General features: G+C 38.2%; 2 protein-coding genes and 5 non-coding genes across 7 annotated transcripts in view; 3 read left to right on the top strand and 4 right to left on the bottom strand.

Moving 5' to 3' along the window:
- Positions 1-14853, bottom strand: part of LOC134818869 (splicing factor 3A subunit 1-like) — a 48873-nt gene extending 34020 nt beyond the window's left edge. Inside the window, exons 1-8 of the mRNA XM_063828565.1 lie at positions 14734-14853; positions 14190-14313; positions 13766-13940; positions 8693-8799; positions 4773-4932; positions 1598-1672; positions 437-515; positions 78-226 (exon numbers count right to left, since the gene is read on the bottom strand). Of these exons, the coding sequence (XP_063684635.1) occupies positions 78-226; positions 437-515; positions 1598-1672; positions 4773-4932; positions 8693-8799; positions 13766-13940; positions 14190-14313; positions 14734-14785 (921 nt within the window). The 5' untranslated portion in view covers positions 14786-14853. The remainder of the gene's footprint in view (positions 1-77; positions 227-436; positions 516-1597; positions 1673-4772; positions 4933-8692; positions 8800-13765; positions 13941-14189; positions 14314-14733) is intronic.
- Trnal-caa (transfer RNA leucine (anticodon CAA)) lies at positions 5294-5405 on the bottom strand. Its single transcript has 2 exons — positions 5368-5405; positions 5294-5339 (listed from the first exon to the last, which is right to left on the bottom strand). It is a non-coding gene; the product is annotated as a tRNA-Leu (tRNA).
- On the bottom strand, positions 6411-6522 carry Trnal-caa (transfer RNA leucine (anticodon CAA)). The gene is made up of 2 exons: positions 6485-6522; positions 6411-6456 (listed from the first exon to the last, which is right to left on the bottom strand). It is a non-coding gene; the product is annotated as a tRNA-Leu (tRNA).
- Positions 6827-6938, top strand: Trnal-caa (transfer RNA leucine (anticodon CAA)). The gene is made up of 2 exons: positions 6827-6864; positions 6893-6938. It is a non-coding gene; the product is annotated as a tRNA-Leu (tRNA).
- Positions 7543-7614, bottom strand: Trnam-cau (transfer RNA methionine (anticodon CAU)). The gene has a single exon. It is a non-coding gene; the product is annotated as a tRNA-Met (tRNA).
- Trnam-cau (transfer RNA methionine (anticodon CAU)) lies at positions 8291-8362 on the top strand. The gene has a single exon. It is a non-coding gene; the product is annotated as a tRNA-Met (tRNA).
- Positions 14854-15936: 1083 nt separating the features above from the next.
- Positions 15937-16812, top strand: LOC134818687 (carbohydrate sulfotransferase 10-like). The gene has a single exon (XM_063828326.1). It carries the CDS (start codon positions 15937-15939, stop codon positions 16810-16812), a length of 876 nt encoding a protein of 291 aa, XP_063684396.1.
- Positions 16813-17014: the final 202 nt, after the last annotated feature.

Genomic DNA, 17014 nt, shown 5'->3' with positions numbered 1-17014 from the left:
GACCGAAGATGACGCTGATTATTCTAGTATTACCCTTATATTAATTTAAGAACTTGTACTAACTCAATAGTCAATACCTTCATTCTCTCGTATCGCTCCTGAGCAATGAGTCTAGCTCCCAACTCGTCGGGGGTTACCGGTGGAGGAAGGTCTCCCGCCTCATCCACAGGGAAGTCAATCGTCTCTACCACCACAAAGTCGTGCCAGTCTATCTGCGCAAACGAAACTGAAATGGAGTTATTTAAAATTGATACAATGAAATAGAGCTGATTACTCCTCCAGGAATTAATCAACATGTTTAAAACCGGATCAATGTTCCGTATACTCACTATTTCTTGAAAGAGCATGCGATTGTCCAACAGGTAATCTAGCCGAGCCAACAAATCGAATATTCACAATTTTCCACAGCAAGACCCTGATGTTTTCTGATGCTTACCTCTCTCTTTTTCTCTATCATCTTGCTCCTTCTTCTTTACTCTTTCTTGATACTTCAACCACTCCACTTTGTACATTGCCTGAGAGGGGACGGATCAGACATGTTGAATCTTGAACAGATAAACCGTGGATACCGGGATTATGAAAAACCGAACTGATATGTCCGAATAGAACCTGTACGGACTGGCCTTCAGCTCGCCTTTTTGAGATTCATGCAAATCGAGGATGTTCAAAGGGTGTAGGATGTTCAGCTTGACAAAATATCGGTGGAAATTAATTCTTAGGCCCTAAAATGATTCATCCAAATCCAGTCTTAACCCTAAATTTGACATCACTTATTAGCTGAAGTAGCTCTGATACGTCCGATTAGAATCGGTAAGACTGGCCTTCAGCTCGCCTTTTTTAGATTCAAGCAAATCTAGGATGTTCAAAGGGTGTAGGATGTTCAGCTCAACAAAATACCGGTGGAAATTATTTCGTAGGCCCTAAAATGACTCCTACAGATCCAGTCTTACCCCTAAATCGGACATAACTCACTAGCTGAAGTAGCTCTCATACGTCCGATTAGAATCGGTAAGACTGGCCTTCAGCTCGCCTTTTTTAGATTCAAGCAAATCAAGGATGTTCAAAGGGTGTAGGATGTTCAGCTCAACAAAATACCGGTAGAAATTATTTCGTAGGCCCTAAAATGACTCCTCCAGATCCAGTCTTAACCTTAAATTTGACATCATTCATTGAGGATGTTCTGAAAAAGATTGTTCGCATAAAACCTTATCACCGAAGAAGAGAAGAGGTTGTTCGGATGTTCAAAAATTGATGACCTTATAGGATGTTCAGAATGTGAATCACAACACATTTTTCTGTAAGAATGGGCTTCAATAATCAACACAAAGCGCATTGAAGTATAAAATTCCGGGGGAAGATAGAAACCTAGGCAAATCAAGGTTACCCGCAAACCGCGGCAAAGTAAACAAAGGGTCCTTATAAATGAATATCCTTTTGTATGATAAATACAAACCGGAATCACTCATTAGTTGTTCCAGTTTGAGCTTTCCACAGAGAAATTAAAGAAAAAACTTTTAGTATTTATTGATAATACATAAATTATGTATTTTATCATTATATTAGTGATATTTAGTTTATCATTCGGTTCATTTAGTACCTTGTCTAAGAGGGCGGACGGTTTTTTATCTTCCAGTTTCAATTTCTCCAGCATCTTTGTCTCCGGCAGCAGGATCTGAGAAGAAACCTTGTAGATCTAAGGAAACCGCTTCAACATAATTAAAACTCCTAAATTTCACACATTTACCTGAATCACGTGACCGTGATGACATGACGTCATTTCACGCGTTACTATGACGTCATGTCACGCGTTACTAAGAGTTTCTATAACAACCTGCGCAGTGTTGGGTTAGTAGACAAGGTGGTCGGGTAGAGATGTGCTCCTTGCAGATCTCTCCCGTAATCATATCATCACATGGCAGCCTAGTGAAGGTAGCCAACTCTGGGGCCAGGCTTAGTTTTCACAACAAATAATATGTAAATACTAAATAGGGATGCTCGACAGTAGGGATCATTTGGGGATTAAATTATGCTGTATTATAGGCTGCCATATGTTTTAACTCTAAAGTGTCGTTAATCAAACGACCAGTACAAAATTAAATTGCAACAATTGAGACTATTTAAGATTTGATAACACCAATCAGAGACGGTAAATATGAATAAAGCAAACATAAATTGGAGTCGATGTATCCGCATAGTCGCATCTTTGAAAAAAACAAAAAATCTAAAAATTGTTTGATTGATTGAGATTCGAACTTTTTTTGCAACCTGGCGCAATTCCTCTTTTAACAGATATATAGCGGATACATCGACGTGTAGTATCTGTTATCTGTACCGAACCACCGACCAAGCCCCCATAACCTCAGATATTTTACCTCATTCTTATACCCTCGACTCTCTAAAACAAAATCCCATAACCTCAGATATTTTACCTCATTCTTATACCCTCTCTAAAACAAAATCCCATAACCTCAAAAATTTTACCCTTTTCTTGTATACCCTCTACAATATTCTAAACTCAGATATTTTACCCTTTTCTTTTATACCCTCTCCAATATCCTAAACCCATGCCTAAACTCAGATATTTTACTCTTTTCTGAAGAATTCTTAAACCCTCTTCTTTTCCTCTCTTACCTTAATGGTCTACTTCCAGCAATTTAAAGCTCTCTTTATAAAATTATGACTCCTAATTATTTAAAGATCCTAAACCATAATCGTGCATCGGCAATTTAAAATAATGTCCCCCCAACTTCAGGAACCTTAACGTTCGAGACTTTCTAGGAAATAATTGCCTAATTAGATATAATTAGGCACGTTGATGTCGATGATGATAATGACGTTAACTTGCGGACACTAATCTCTCATTATAGACTCAAACTGTCTGAAATTAGGAACACTTGAACGTTAACTAAAACAAGAGGCGACCTCCATCCAACCAGACCCTTCGCTCAGTACCGTTGTTTGAACACTTTTACAATTTACTGTTAGTGTTATTCGATGTTATTTTTAGGCTAACCAACCTATGCTATTATGCTAAGTATGCGTACAAACTTAAACAATATGTAAGTGACCTAGGCTATTACACTAAGCATGACGCTACTAGCTATTCGACAGGATATCGACCTAGTGACCTAGGCTATTACACTAAGCATGACGCTACTAGCTATTCGACAGGATATCGATAAGGCCAAATAAGGGTCACCCACTTTCGCGGAACCAACTAAAATAGCTTGGAGTTTAAACACAGGACTCACAACTGGTTCGTGAGGTTGCCTAATTCGTTGCCCCCACTTGACTCCACTCATTGCCTCCACTTGCTCGGCTCATGGCCTCGATTTGCTCCGAAACTCTCGATTCCACTCCCATACTCTTTGATACCCATACATACATATACTCTTTGATACTCTTTGATACTCATGTTATATTTTATTTTGGTAAATACCAGCGCCTCGGAGTTTAACATGCCAACAACAAGGTTCCCTGACATGTGTGATAATGTGTGATATTAATGTGTGATATTACTGATTATCCCTCATCCCAACTCGGCCAGTGGTTTATTCCCCTGAACATCTCATAGAGTTGTTATTTGTTACCTGACCATCTTGCTGAGCAGGGTAAGATACTGGGAATCTGACATAAATACGGGTTAGAGGTGAAATGTAGAATATCATAATACCAATAATTAGTTATAATGTATTAGTGTTATAAATTATAAAATAATTGAGGTGAGTCTTACGACGATACATTCAACATCGTCCGTCACGACAAATAAGAGAGTTATGTCGCAGTCAATGACTTAAGTTTCATAAAGTTCAGAAAGTTACCGAGTTAAGAGTCACGACTTTACTAAATTGTTGTTGACATGCAGATGACGGAAACAAACATCAAAAAGCCGCTCCCCAATAAATTTTTAGGGTTATAGGGTTGTCCTTATGGTTGCGGTAAGGGTTAGCTTCAGGGTTATGGCTTGGGTTAGGGTTGGGGTTTATGCAAAACTTTTTTGTTCGGCTGCAAAATCGTAAAAACCCAAGTCACACGTGATTTTTGGGCAAGCGCAATAATATGAACCTCTAAAAGCAGCGAATTTGGTATTCGTCGCTTAGTTAGCGCTGATTTCAATTTGCAAGGAAATTCTCCAAGAAGATTATTATGTCCCTACTCCCTGAATTTTGACTGGACAATAGAAAACCACAAGCTGCTGTCCAGCTTAGAGCTCAATTCGATATTTTACAGCTTAGTACAGACGTACCAAATTGAGAAATGAAAGCATTTAAGGTCTAGAAGTTTAGATACCGCAACCATTTTCATACCTCATTTATTGATTTTTACATTTTGTCGAGTATCAGACTATCCGTAATTGGCAGAATAATGTTCAGCAGAATATCTCTAGCATATGAATTATTTTGTAAAATGTTGCGGAAGACTCCTTAGCATGTGCTAATTGATCAAGTTAACTGCTTTTCCGACTTTTATCCTAAACAATTGACACACTGTTACATCTATACTTGCTAAACACTACCCACCTTGTCTTGTTCACGTGTATTTTCAGTGTTACTCCACTAACTGTGTTACTCCACTAACTGTCATTGCAGAGACAAACTTCCGTTTTAGTGACTTTTTCCGTTCTAGTGACTATTTTCGTTTGAATGACTATTTTAGTTCTATGGACTTATTTCTTGCGAGGTTTTCTAATTTCACTCACCCAAGCTCGACCAGAGCAGTACGACGGGGCACATACCACAATTTCAACTATAAGTATAACCTCACAACCATACCTTCGAGTACTGTTCAACAAGTTTGGTGAAGTATTGGAAGTGTCCGTGTTGGGGTCTCAGGAAATCAAACAAGTAGTTCTTCTGTTCCTTCTGTATCAGGGTCTGTAGGAAGGATTTTCCGTTCTTAGCAACAAATTGCGCTGTCAGCTTTACCACGTCCCTGGGCGAATAGAAACATTATTATATACACAGTAAGGTGAAATAAATCACTCTGCAGCCTATTGCTCTGTGCTGCACAAAGTATGATGGGGGGGGGGGGGGGGGGGTCGCAGCATATTTTTCGTAACACTTTTTTCTTAATTTTCAAGTTTATAAATACCTTTACAATGTTATAAGTTGTATGTTTAAAATTATGCTCAAGAAATTTGTGATAGTAACAGAAAAGTGGTCACAGGTGAGATTCGAACCTACAGGATGAGTATAATATTAACACAAATTTAACCATTTTTGGATACTAAATCGACCACAGATTATGAATTATCTTTGTTAATTTTCTGTAAAAAGAAAGGAAACTCAAAAAGTGTCAGAAGTGGGATTTGAACCCACGCCCACATTCGTGGACCAGAATGCTCATTCGTACGATTGCAAGATAACTCTTGAGTCTGGCGCCTTAGACCACTCGGCCATCCTGACATGATATTAAAGGCATATTAGCTCTCTATATACCGCAAAATAAAGCCTACGTCACTTCACCATCATTACCAGGTAAATTATAAGCAGCTCAGTAGTTGCATCATATGTCACGTGGTGTATATAAAGTGATAAGATCATTTACTGCTACAACTATATATTGTAACGTTCTGCTCTGAGTGCCTATTAGTATTACATGATAACACATAGTTGGCATATTTCCAACAATAAACGTGACACTTTATGAAGATGTAGACACAAGCCGCGCTATTGTTACTCGTCCCGCTCTTTTCATGCGAGATTACAGATTACTGATTAGGCTATACATTGGAAAATCGGTTTCCTTATGACCCGGGAGGGCTAATAGTCCTTCCTAACACAAAGGACCAGCACAAGGTATACTGTATAGTGTATAGTGTATAGCCTAATCAGTAATCTCGCATGTAATGATCACGACAATTAACAACAGCTCGGCTTGTGTCAACATTACATCTTCATAAAGTGTCTGAACGTTTATTGTTGGAAATATGCCAACTATGTATTATCATGTAATAGGCACTCACAGCAGAACTGCAGAACGTTACAATATATACATAGTATCATGTCCTTGTTTTACTGACTACTTCAATGAAGAACGTACATATAGTTGCAGCAGCAAATGATCTTATAACGTTATACACACGGTTAGGTGAAATAAATCACACTCTGCAGCATATTGCTCTGTGCTGCACAAAGTATGATAGGAGGGGGGGGGGTCGCAGCATATTTTTCGTAGCACGTATTTTTTAATTTTCAAGTTTATAAACACTTCTACAATGTTAAGGTGTATGTTAAACATGTATGATCAAGAAATGTGTGATAGTAACAGAAAAGTGGTCACAGGTGAGATTCGAACCTACGGGATGAGTATGTATTAACACAAATTGAACCATTTTTGGATACTAAATCCACCACAGATTATGAATTATCTTTGTTAATTTTCTGTAAAAAGAAAGGAAACTCAAAAAGTGTCAGAAGTGGGATTTGAACCCACGCCCACATTCGTGGACCAGAATGCTCATTCGTACGAATGCAAGATAACTCTTGAGTCTGGCGCCTTAGACCACTCGGCCATCCTGACATGATGTTAAAGGCATATTAGCTCTCTATATACCGCAAAATAAAGCCTACGTCACTTCATCGTCATTACCAGGTAAATTATAAGCAGCTCAGTAGCTGCATCATATGTCACGTTGTTTAGTAGTCCGATAGTTTCACCACGTTACAATATATAGTTGTAGCAGTAAATGATCTTATCGCGTTATATGCACCATGTGACATATGATGCAGCTACTGAGCTGCTTATAATTTACCTGGTAATGACGGTGAAGTGACGTAGGCTTAATTTTGCGGTATATAGAGAGCTAATATGCCTTTAACATCATGTCAGGATGGCCGAGTGGTCTAAGGCGCCAGACTCAAGAGTTATCTTGCAATCGTACGAATGAGCATTCTGGTCCACGAATGTGGGCGTGGGTTCAAATCCCACTTCTGACACTTTTTGAATATCTTTTCTTTTTACAGAAAATTAAAAAAGGTGATTCATAATCTGTGGTGGATTTAGTATCCAAAAATGGTTTAATTTGTGTTAATATATACTCATCCCGTAGGTTCGAATCTCACCTATGACCAATTTTCTATTACTATCACAAATTTCTTAAACATACATTCCTTAACGATAATAAAGAATTTTAAGCATCCAATATGTACTTGGAGTCCACAAGTTTAAATTTCATTCGTGAAATTTGATTGATAACCAATTACGGCTTACTTAACTGTGGGGAGGGGGCAGGCTGTTTTCTGTTCTAATCGGATGGTGACATTTAGGCAACTTTCTGATTCAATCAAGTATTCATCATCTGGACCGATAAAGATGCTTAACAAATCTGATCCACGATGAAGATTGCAGGCTGATCGTAGCAGAAAAGGTACACAATTCACGAACCATCTGTTTCGTTATACTTGATCAATTAGCAATGAGCATTCATGGTGAAACCTTCAAGATTTTGTGTCCAGCGGAGAAAACTGCACAAATTATGAGCACTATTCGATCACAGACAAATATATTTTTGTAAATGAAGACCGCCATGAAAAAAGTAAGTAGCAGGAAGTGGTTTCGATCCACCGACCTCTGGGTTATGGGCCCAGCACGCTTCCACTGCGCCACCCTGCTTGCTGATCACTATGTAATGTAGACCTTTCTAAACATCGCAACAATTGTTTAAGAAGTATTTTGTGGATCGTACATTTAGAATGCCTTGAACGGCAAAACCTGCTCAATGACCAGTTATGATAGTTTTTTTAGTTATTGTAACCCAAAATCACATACTAATTATAATTAAATTTATCTGATCTTGTTAAATTTGCGCACGCACGATCGCAAAAGCACTTTGAACATAGTAGTTTGGCTAGTAATAAGCGATTTATTGCGCGCACTGTTTGGCGGGTATAGTAAAGTCCACCACTACACGCCGCAACCTGCAGCCAGTACGGCCAGCACTAGTGACCCAGGAGCAGGCCGGAGCCAGGAGCTAAGACAGAAGACTCTTAATAGACGGGATCCCGTATTTTTGAGTATGGAAACCAAGATAATGAGACTGGGAGAGTGAAAAGTGGCATTAACAAGACAAAAGCCTCCATTCCAGTAAAGTATTAACCATGTTGTATGAAACGAAACTGGGATGATCACCTGACATCAGCTTCTTTTAAACAAACTTTAACGTTCTGGATATGTATACATTTTTAAAATAGATCACTATTATCATGAAGAGAAACGCCCGACTAAAATTTAGAATCATCAGCCCTATCAGCAGCAATAAAATACAAGGACGACATATCCGATGATAGCAAGCAGGGTGGCGCAGTGGAAGCGTGCTGGGCCCATAACCCAGAGGTCGGTGGATCGAAACCACTTCCTGCTACTTACTTTTTTCATCGTAGATTTTACCTTTTTTTGCCTGTGAACAACAAATGGTACCCATGATTTATTATCTTTCTTAGCTAAACAATGCAGCTGGAATGTATTACCAGAAATGTTAAATCTTACTAGGTACTTGCAAAATATAAGCATCTTAATTCTTTCATTTCTCAAATATTTTTCTTCTTGGTACTCATAGCCAAAATTTCCCACAAGCCTGTCCGAGCCGATCCCGAATTTTTCGAAAAAATGTCCCGTAAATTAACAAAAAATGCCGTTTTCCGGTACGCTAGCTTTTGGTAGCATCGTCTGCAATAAAATGTAAATATCTCACAGTTCTAAAGCTGAGATAGAGGGGGGATCCAGCATGTAAATGGGCTCTGCTGGGGGGTCCTTCAGGATAATGGGCTCATACACCGGCAGTTTCTTCTTGGGAACAGCCTGAAACATTAGAATTATAATCACACACAGTTCAGGTACCATTAGACTTTAGAGTGATTACCATAATAAGAGGATAATTGCCCAGACGTAGAACAACGTAATTACAAAATGTAGATGATGCAATGATGCTTTTATTGCTTATAGCATGGCAGTACGTGTGCTACTTGTTGCGGTTTTTGTCCTTTACCCAATCTCAGTAGAATAATAATATTGGACTGTGTCAATTTAAAATTTAATTCAAAGGGTTACCTAATGTCTGTAAACTCGAAAAGCCCGTTCTACATTCCTGAGATAGCTTGTAGCAGTACGTGTGCTTGTAGAATTTAGATTTTATCCACACCTCTTCAATCTCATACAAAGGAAAGCCACAGATTTAAGTACCGTCTCTAAACAGTTTATTTAGCTTTGTCGAAAGAGGGATCACTAATAGTTCCTAGATTCACTTTCATTTCACAGATCATTCCTTTTCAGTTACATATTCCGGTATGTTTATCCAGTTAACCTGGTCACTTTTCTCACGTTTTGTTCGATTTTTTTTTGCTTGTGTTAGTATAGAGCTAGAGAACTGTACCATAGTTGGTTCGTGCGTTATGATTTTTCCGTGCGTTAAAGTGCATTTGCACTACAAATCTTGTAATCCTAGATTTAGATAAACAATTAAAGTAGTCACGTTGGAACATCACACTAATATTAAAATTATAAACTGACCAATCAGTATCATTACATCATGGAGAACAATACAGCCTCTTGAATATTACATCTCTACGTTTAATACTTAATACAGGCTAAATAAATCTCGCGTGATAGTGTTTCCTGAGTTGCTTATTGTATATTTTCTGTGAATCTTAATTAATTAAGATTCGGGACATGCTTTTAGACTATTACATCACTAAAAAGGATAATCTAAGCCACATATTTGGAAACCGCATATTTTGTGTTCACTGCCCACCGTACATTTTACATTGCTAGCTCAACCACCTTTCACATTTGTCTTGTATTCGTTTTTAAACCACACAATAAAAAGATCCGTTATTTAAACTAACAAACAACCTGAAACACAAGGCCATATTATGCTATAAGTACAACGGCAGTTTGTTAGGTTTACGCAGCACAAGGATCACGTTTTTACTATATTTCTATAGTAAATCAAATGTAAAACCAGTAAAATCGATTGCCACGACCGACGACAGTTTAATTTGAATTCAATCAACGTTTTTGGTACAAGTTCATTTGTTTAATAGCCACAGCCCACAGATATCAGGAGACTCTTTGCAAACTCTCGGCCAGCCCTTGAAGACCCATAATTTCGACGTCCCTCCGCAAATTTATTAGAATTAGGCCTAGGTAACCTCTTATTTAGGTGTTACTTGTGTATGATTTGAATAAGATAATACGTAATACTAGGAAGCACCGTGTCGTCCCCGTTATCGTTGTTTAGCTTATCCTCTTTGTATCAGATTACTCCCCTAAAACCGTAAAACGCTTCATATTATTTTTGACATGGTATTACAGGTTGTATTAGGCTGTTTGTGTTTGCAGGCCCGTTTATTGAAGTGTGATTTTAACGCGATTATTGAAAATCTGGGCCGCTAATTTCTTGTAAACATAATTAAATGGTATTCACAACAATACCCTAGGCTAGGGTACACAAGGGTACACAATGGTACACAATGGTACACAAGGGTACACAAGGGTACACAATGGTACACAATGGTACACAGTGGTAACCGGGTTTACAATCATGTATCAGGGTATTGTTAACCGAACCTATTAAATACTGGCTATTATAAACGATACGATACCCGATAACACTTGATCACCATCTTGATCTTCACACCTTATCAGACCTTGTTATCTCTTTACCGTCCAGGATCCAGTTCCATTAAAGTCGTTATAGTTAGGCCACAAGTTATTAGTCAGGATCCCCCTCAAGGGTGGTGGTCCATAGTTCAGTAAATAGTAATGGTTAATATAATAGTTAATAGTACTATGTTTACAGTATGCACTGAAGGGGTATCCTATGAAGTTTCTTGAACTTTTAACAGGTACCCCTCCTCATTTAACCCTCAATTAAGTTTCCTATCATTGGGCTGAGTCGACCGAGGAGATCGCATAGATCCAATGGATCCTTAGCTACTCCCTAGTTCAGGGGATGTTATACTGACATGTCACACCTGTCGCTGTTCAACACTGACAGCTTAATCGGGTGTATAATATTATAAGCACCACATTTGTTAGCAATATTCATAAATACCTCGTCCTAACTCCTTGGTCGAGGATCGATCCTTCAACAAGCTGTTTTACTGTTGTAATTTACCTTTTGATCGGTACATCACGTAAAAATAGGCTGTCAGCTTACTGATTTCCAACCAGCACTTTCTTGTTATATTCGTAATATGTTCGTGTTAAATTCGTGATTATGTTTCAAATGGTCGCCACGCGAGATTGTTCGAGATCGACTAATTTTTTGTTCACATTGCATACTGCATATAATATTAATAACTGCTTGCCATAAATAATTGTTTGATCCTGTTGTGTGTTTCGTACATTTTCAACTTGTCTGTCAGGTCATGGTCGACTAATATATTCTAATGTCATATAAAAACACAGCCACTAAAATTTACCCGGCTACCACATCGAAAGTGAGTCGGTCGAATCTGGGTGTAGGAAGGGAAGCAGAAATTGCCAAGAAATCCTCATTCCACGATAAGAAAAACTGTTTCAGTAACATGTTCTACTTAGGGCTTTATAAAACCAGCCGACCCTAACGTTCCTTCTCACCCACCGCCAACCTGACCCACCGCCCACCTGACACAAACTACCGCCCACCTGACACAAACTATGAAACACCACGTGACTCTTTGGACACCCAAGTTGCTTCTCAGGACGAAATAACGTTAGGATTGGGACCCAGTCATGATACTCACAGCCAGGACTACGCCCTCATTTTAATTTTCATGCCACTCAACTTTCTCGTCATCATGTTAAATATTACATTTGACCCCGTAAATGTTGATAAATGTCATGAGAGGATTGAATTTGCTTACACAAGTAATGATTGTTATGTTATATAATTATTCAGAGCGTCGTTTGATCAAGGTTGCTTTATTATATTTCGCTTTATTATATTTCTTGCTACCCTAAGATGACCTTAGCCCTTAGGGTAGCAAGAAATATAACAAGTTCAGACCTTAGTAAGCTCGTTTGCTTGGTTCCCTATTCTCGATACTGTTCAGGTACTCGGTACATTTCAATGAGGTTCAGTGTCTGTGTAGCATTGGATTTACAATATTCAGTGTTGTTCCGGTGTGTTATTTCCCCTGTGTTGTTTCCCCTGTGTTATTTCCCTTGGCATTCTTCCTAGATTTGTTACATCTGTTAGCGATCCTTTCTTTGTGCAGGTACCCGTGTATTCAACAAAATAATTAATTAAGGGGCTGTACTTTGACTTCTGTAATCATGACCACCGGTCCGGACCACCGCTTTGACCTAAAATGAAATGACACATGGATACATGCCAATAATAAACCGTGGTGGCAGTGTTCCGTATGTTATAGCGATGTATCATTTGATTATCTAGGAGCTGGTAGAATTGTTTTGAACTGCAACAGGTCTAGAACATGGCTTTATCTTGGTCATCTTGCGTTGGGACCTCATATGAGTGTATTGCAGTGTATATCGGTGTATTGCATGGTCCATTATATGTTGATATCTATCCTTCCTTGTAATAGCTGTCGTTTTAATTAATGTTTTAATTCACTCTCAAAAGCTAAACCCCTAAATGGTATCTTCCTCGTATCTGCATTTGTATGTAGCCCTACCGGTATTCTTTATTATTTTCAACAAATTCAACATCATCTCATCTTTCGTTCACACGCTCATAAAACGTTGACCTTCGTCGGCAAGTTCGTTAATAATTGATCTGCAAGCCTATTTGCTAATTGTAAATATGTTATATGTATCAACAACTCTTATTAAGGTTCTTAACGTTTTTCTGTCAAACCTTCGGAATCTTTAAAATCGGATTATAAACCTTACTTAACATCACGATTTGGAATATTCTACAACTTTTTAATTTATCCGATTGTGAAGCAAGTCAAGTAGGGAAGTAGGGAAGTAGGGAAGTAGGAAGCAAGTCAAGTAGGGAACATGTAGGGAACAAGTAGGGAACATGTAGGGAACATGTATAACCACTGCTTTCTGAGTTTCAGGCATAATGTTTGAAACATTTCTGGTAGCAATGATATTTGTTATTCCTTAGATTTTCAAATAGAGACAAAGTAAATGCGGCGTTAAGCACGATAGACAGAAATAGTGCGATAAGTCCTAGTAGATAAGGTTATTTTAAATTCATTTTTAGTGGCACAATTTGTCATTTTCACGTCCTTTGTCTTAGCTTGTTTAAGATTAATATATTGAATTAAAGCTGCGATATTTTCGTTTTATTCCACTGGAAAGGTTTTTATAATGCTAGAATGCGGTGGAGATCTGATTTTGAACCCATTATCTGCGATTGGTGCCAATCTAAGTTTTTGTGGTGCGTGCTTATCAATGTTGGAGTTCTCCGGAAATGAAATGTTTTTAATCCACTTATTTTCACTTATTATCAGTACTCTTAAAGTTTTGCAATGTATGCAATTAATTCGGGATGGGCACTCAAAGTCCAAACTACGGCTTAAGTTACATTTCGTGAATTGTTAAGCGAGGTATGCACACCATAGCCGCCATAGTCCATACTATACTCCATACTGTTCATTATTCTCATTAATTCAATTATTGTACTTTTTCTTTTCTTTATTAGCAAACGTCCTGTTCGTTTTCTCTTAAATAACGTTAAACGGTGCTGCATTCATATTTTAAAGCATTAAATTAACTCTTCACGATCTTTATTCTCTATATTTAAATGATAATTATACTATTAAAACGAGAAAACAATAGCAAAGTTTGCTAACGACTCCTCACATACCGGGACAGGCATTTTCCCCTGTAACTGTTGGGGTACAGCAGGGAGCTGGGGGGCAGCAGGTTCCTGAGCTTTACCCTCTATAAAGTCCTTGACTTTGTGCAGGTAGTACGCATGGTAGGGGTCTCCTTCCTTCAGGAAGTTGAATTTTCTGTTCCCTCGTTCGTTGTCTTTGATTCTGGGAGGATTGAAGTTACTTTTTCGAAACATTTCTGGTAGCAATGATATTTGTTATTCCTTAGATTTTCAAAGAGACAAAGTAAATGCGGCGTTAAGCACGATAGACAGAAATAGTGCGATAAGTCCTAGTAGATAAGGTTATTTTAAATTCTTTAAATGTCTACAATAAATTTAGACTTTAATGACTGTACATCTAATCGGGTTTTATTATCAGAAACTTAAAATATATTTATCAAATCCTACTGACCGGGTCTCAAAGTCAGGACCATTCCTAGCAACAAACGAGGCGGTCTTATCAACAATATTTCTCAATTCCGGTGGAGGGTAGATTATACCCACTACAGCTTTACCGATATCTGCCTTATCAACACCTGGCAGAAATTAATTAATTATAAGTAAATAAAATCAAGTTTCATACAACAGTACTATGCTATAGTAATTATGAATACCGTCAAAACAGTTTATTGGGATGTATAATGAGGGTAGTCTCTATTGTCACTGATAAAGTGATGACGTCACTGATAAAGTGATGACGTCACCGATAAAGTGATGACGTCACTGATGAAGTGATGACGGCTTTTGTTGTAGTACCCTTGTAGCAGTAATATAGAAATTAGAAGTTAATGGAGGTCTAGAATTTCAATCGTTTTTCCAATTTTCGTGGTACAACTTGGTAGCAGCTGGTATTACTATTGCTGTTCTTTCGATGAAGTACGTATACAATCAGTTAATCTGATAGACTATCTATCATAGTAGTATCATAAGCGGTATATTTATTATTATTATCATACCTGTATCAGTTTTGGCAACACTATCATCTCGGACTGCAACAGCTTCAGGCATAACCCTACTAAAATACTTATGATAAGAGTTTGTAGTGCTAGTAGTGAATGGTCCATGTAAAAACAAACCATGCGCATAGGAACAACATTTCAGGGTAATTCTATGACAATATAACAATATTAGTAATAATTCCATATTATAACCCATATTATTGGTATACTAACGTGCAACATAACCCTAAGTTTTATACCCAACATAAGTATGATTAATCATCACAATGATCAGTGTCGATCATTGTTTAATTACGGAGAGTGGATGTAGTGGGACCGTCGTATAATAGTATGTGGTGCTTAGTGGCTAAGCAGCTGCTCTGTTTATTGTTTTGGAAGGGCCGCTTTGGACACGCCTCCCAGTGGTTGTCTACTAAGGAATTTGTTTTTAGCGCGCATGCATGTTTTAATGAGTTATTGTTTTAAGTTAAGAAATAGATGTCTGAAACGGCAATAAGTATCCTTGCAGTTACGTTTCCATTTGATACGATAGTTATTAGTTAATGTAAAAGGAGTACCCGTTGTGTCTTTAACAATTAGTTTGTTAAACCTAATTCAATTCTATTTAAAAGTGTGACCTAGAGCTTTTAAACACTATAATTCTCTTTAAACCAAGCTCGGCGAAGAAGTCATAAGTCATTTGCTCAGGTTTCTATTGCTTTCAATTTAAAATACAGGGTGTTTCAAATTTAATTTGTTAAGCTCATTTGTTCCAGCGATACAACTTTGTTAATTTTTTTGCTCTGTTCCAAAAAGTCGAATTTTGAGAAAAATGGGGTTCACATCCAAGCTGTGACTTTCTCTCTAGTGATAGGCGACTCGACTGTTGCATGGGGGTTCTCACCTGCCCAAAACCTACAATTTTGGCGATTGACATGACAAATCAGGACATTATTTTTGAAACACCCTGTATAACACCTAAAGGCTAATATCATATAATAACACCTAACAGTGACACTCCCCCAGGAAGTGCAATGGTGAACTCAGGAAGTTTCCCCAGTAACAGATGCTTTCTGCTCATCTCTCTGGTAACCCTCAGCATGCTGATCATCATTAACCTACCCCAACTCAACATCACCACCTCAACAACCATCAAATCAAGTATTGAGCTGGTGGCCACCAATCTCCAGGACCACACCAGACCAGCTCCCTTTACAGAAGATGAACCAGAAAATAGATTATTTCTCAGCCCCACCTCCTCAGGACTGGCTGCACGCTCAAATGGAGAAGGCACAGACAATGTTAGGGGTTCAGTATAATGCACCTAGTGATTGGTTTGAGTGTGAGCACCTGGCACAGACCTATTATTTCACAAATATCCGGACTATTTTCACGGGGGTGCCTAAATCAGGGTGCTCTAACTGGATAGAAGCTCTGATGATAGCTGAGGGTACGCTAACCAAAAAATTCGATCACACTGAACTTTTCAAAGTTCATGGTACAATCTCCATGAAGCACAGAATGAAATATATAAATTCTAACAAGGGGATAAAGGAAGATTTCAGTTTTGCAGTGATAAGAAACCCTTGGACGAGGATGGTGTCTGGATACAGGGACAAGCTCTCTGGCGAACCCTCAGCTGGGAACGAAAAGAGAGACATAGGAATGGACATAGTGAGGGAGATTCGTGGTGAGACAGACCAGTTTCGGTTGTCATATCTGTATCCCACATTCGAGGAGTTCCTGAGGTATCTGATAAGATACAACACGACTGATAACAATCATTTCACCACCCAACATGAGATGTTGTGCATTCCTCAGGGTCGGTATGATTACATTGTACCTCTGGAGTACTCCAACATTGTAGATAAGGACATTTGGAGTCGTATAAACTGTACGGTGGACCTCTCAGGGTCATATGATAGTGCTAGTGACCCAAGGAAACAGACTTCTACACAACGAGCCAAGGAGTGGCTTAGTGAGATCGATCAGGAGATTATTGATAAGATTTATGGGCTTTATAAAGAGGACTTTGCAATGGCAAATTATTCTAATTTTACAGATCCTAACTTTCCGTTACCAATTTACCCGGAATAATGTTAGGTGCAGATTTAAAGATATAGAGCAGGGTTGGTCGATAATTTTATAAATGAAGAATTGATTGTTAATAAATCACACTATAAGTTGAATCATGTTAAATGTTATTCGGGCCAATTGATGTTATAATATTTCAGATCGTATTAAGTTGATTATGTTGTTAAGAACAGCCACATTTGGAAAGATTAGACTTGTGCGTTGT

This window comes from Bolinopsis microptera, chromosome 7, assembly GCF_026151205.1.
Source record: "Bolinopsis microptera isolate Bmic1 chromosome 7, MBARI_Bmic_1.0, whole genome shotgun sequence".
Classification (NCBI taxonomy): Eukaryota; Metazoa; Ctenophora; class Tentaculata; order Lobata; family Bolinopsidae; genus Bolinopsis; species Bolinopsis microptera.
The sequence above is the reverse complement of the archived record's forward strand: the minus strand, read 5'-3'. Positions and strand labels throughout refer to the sequence as shown.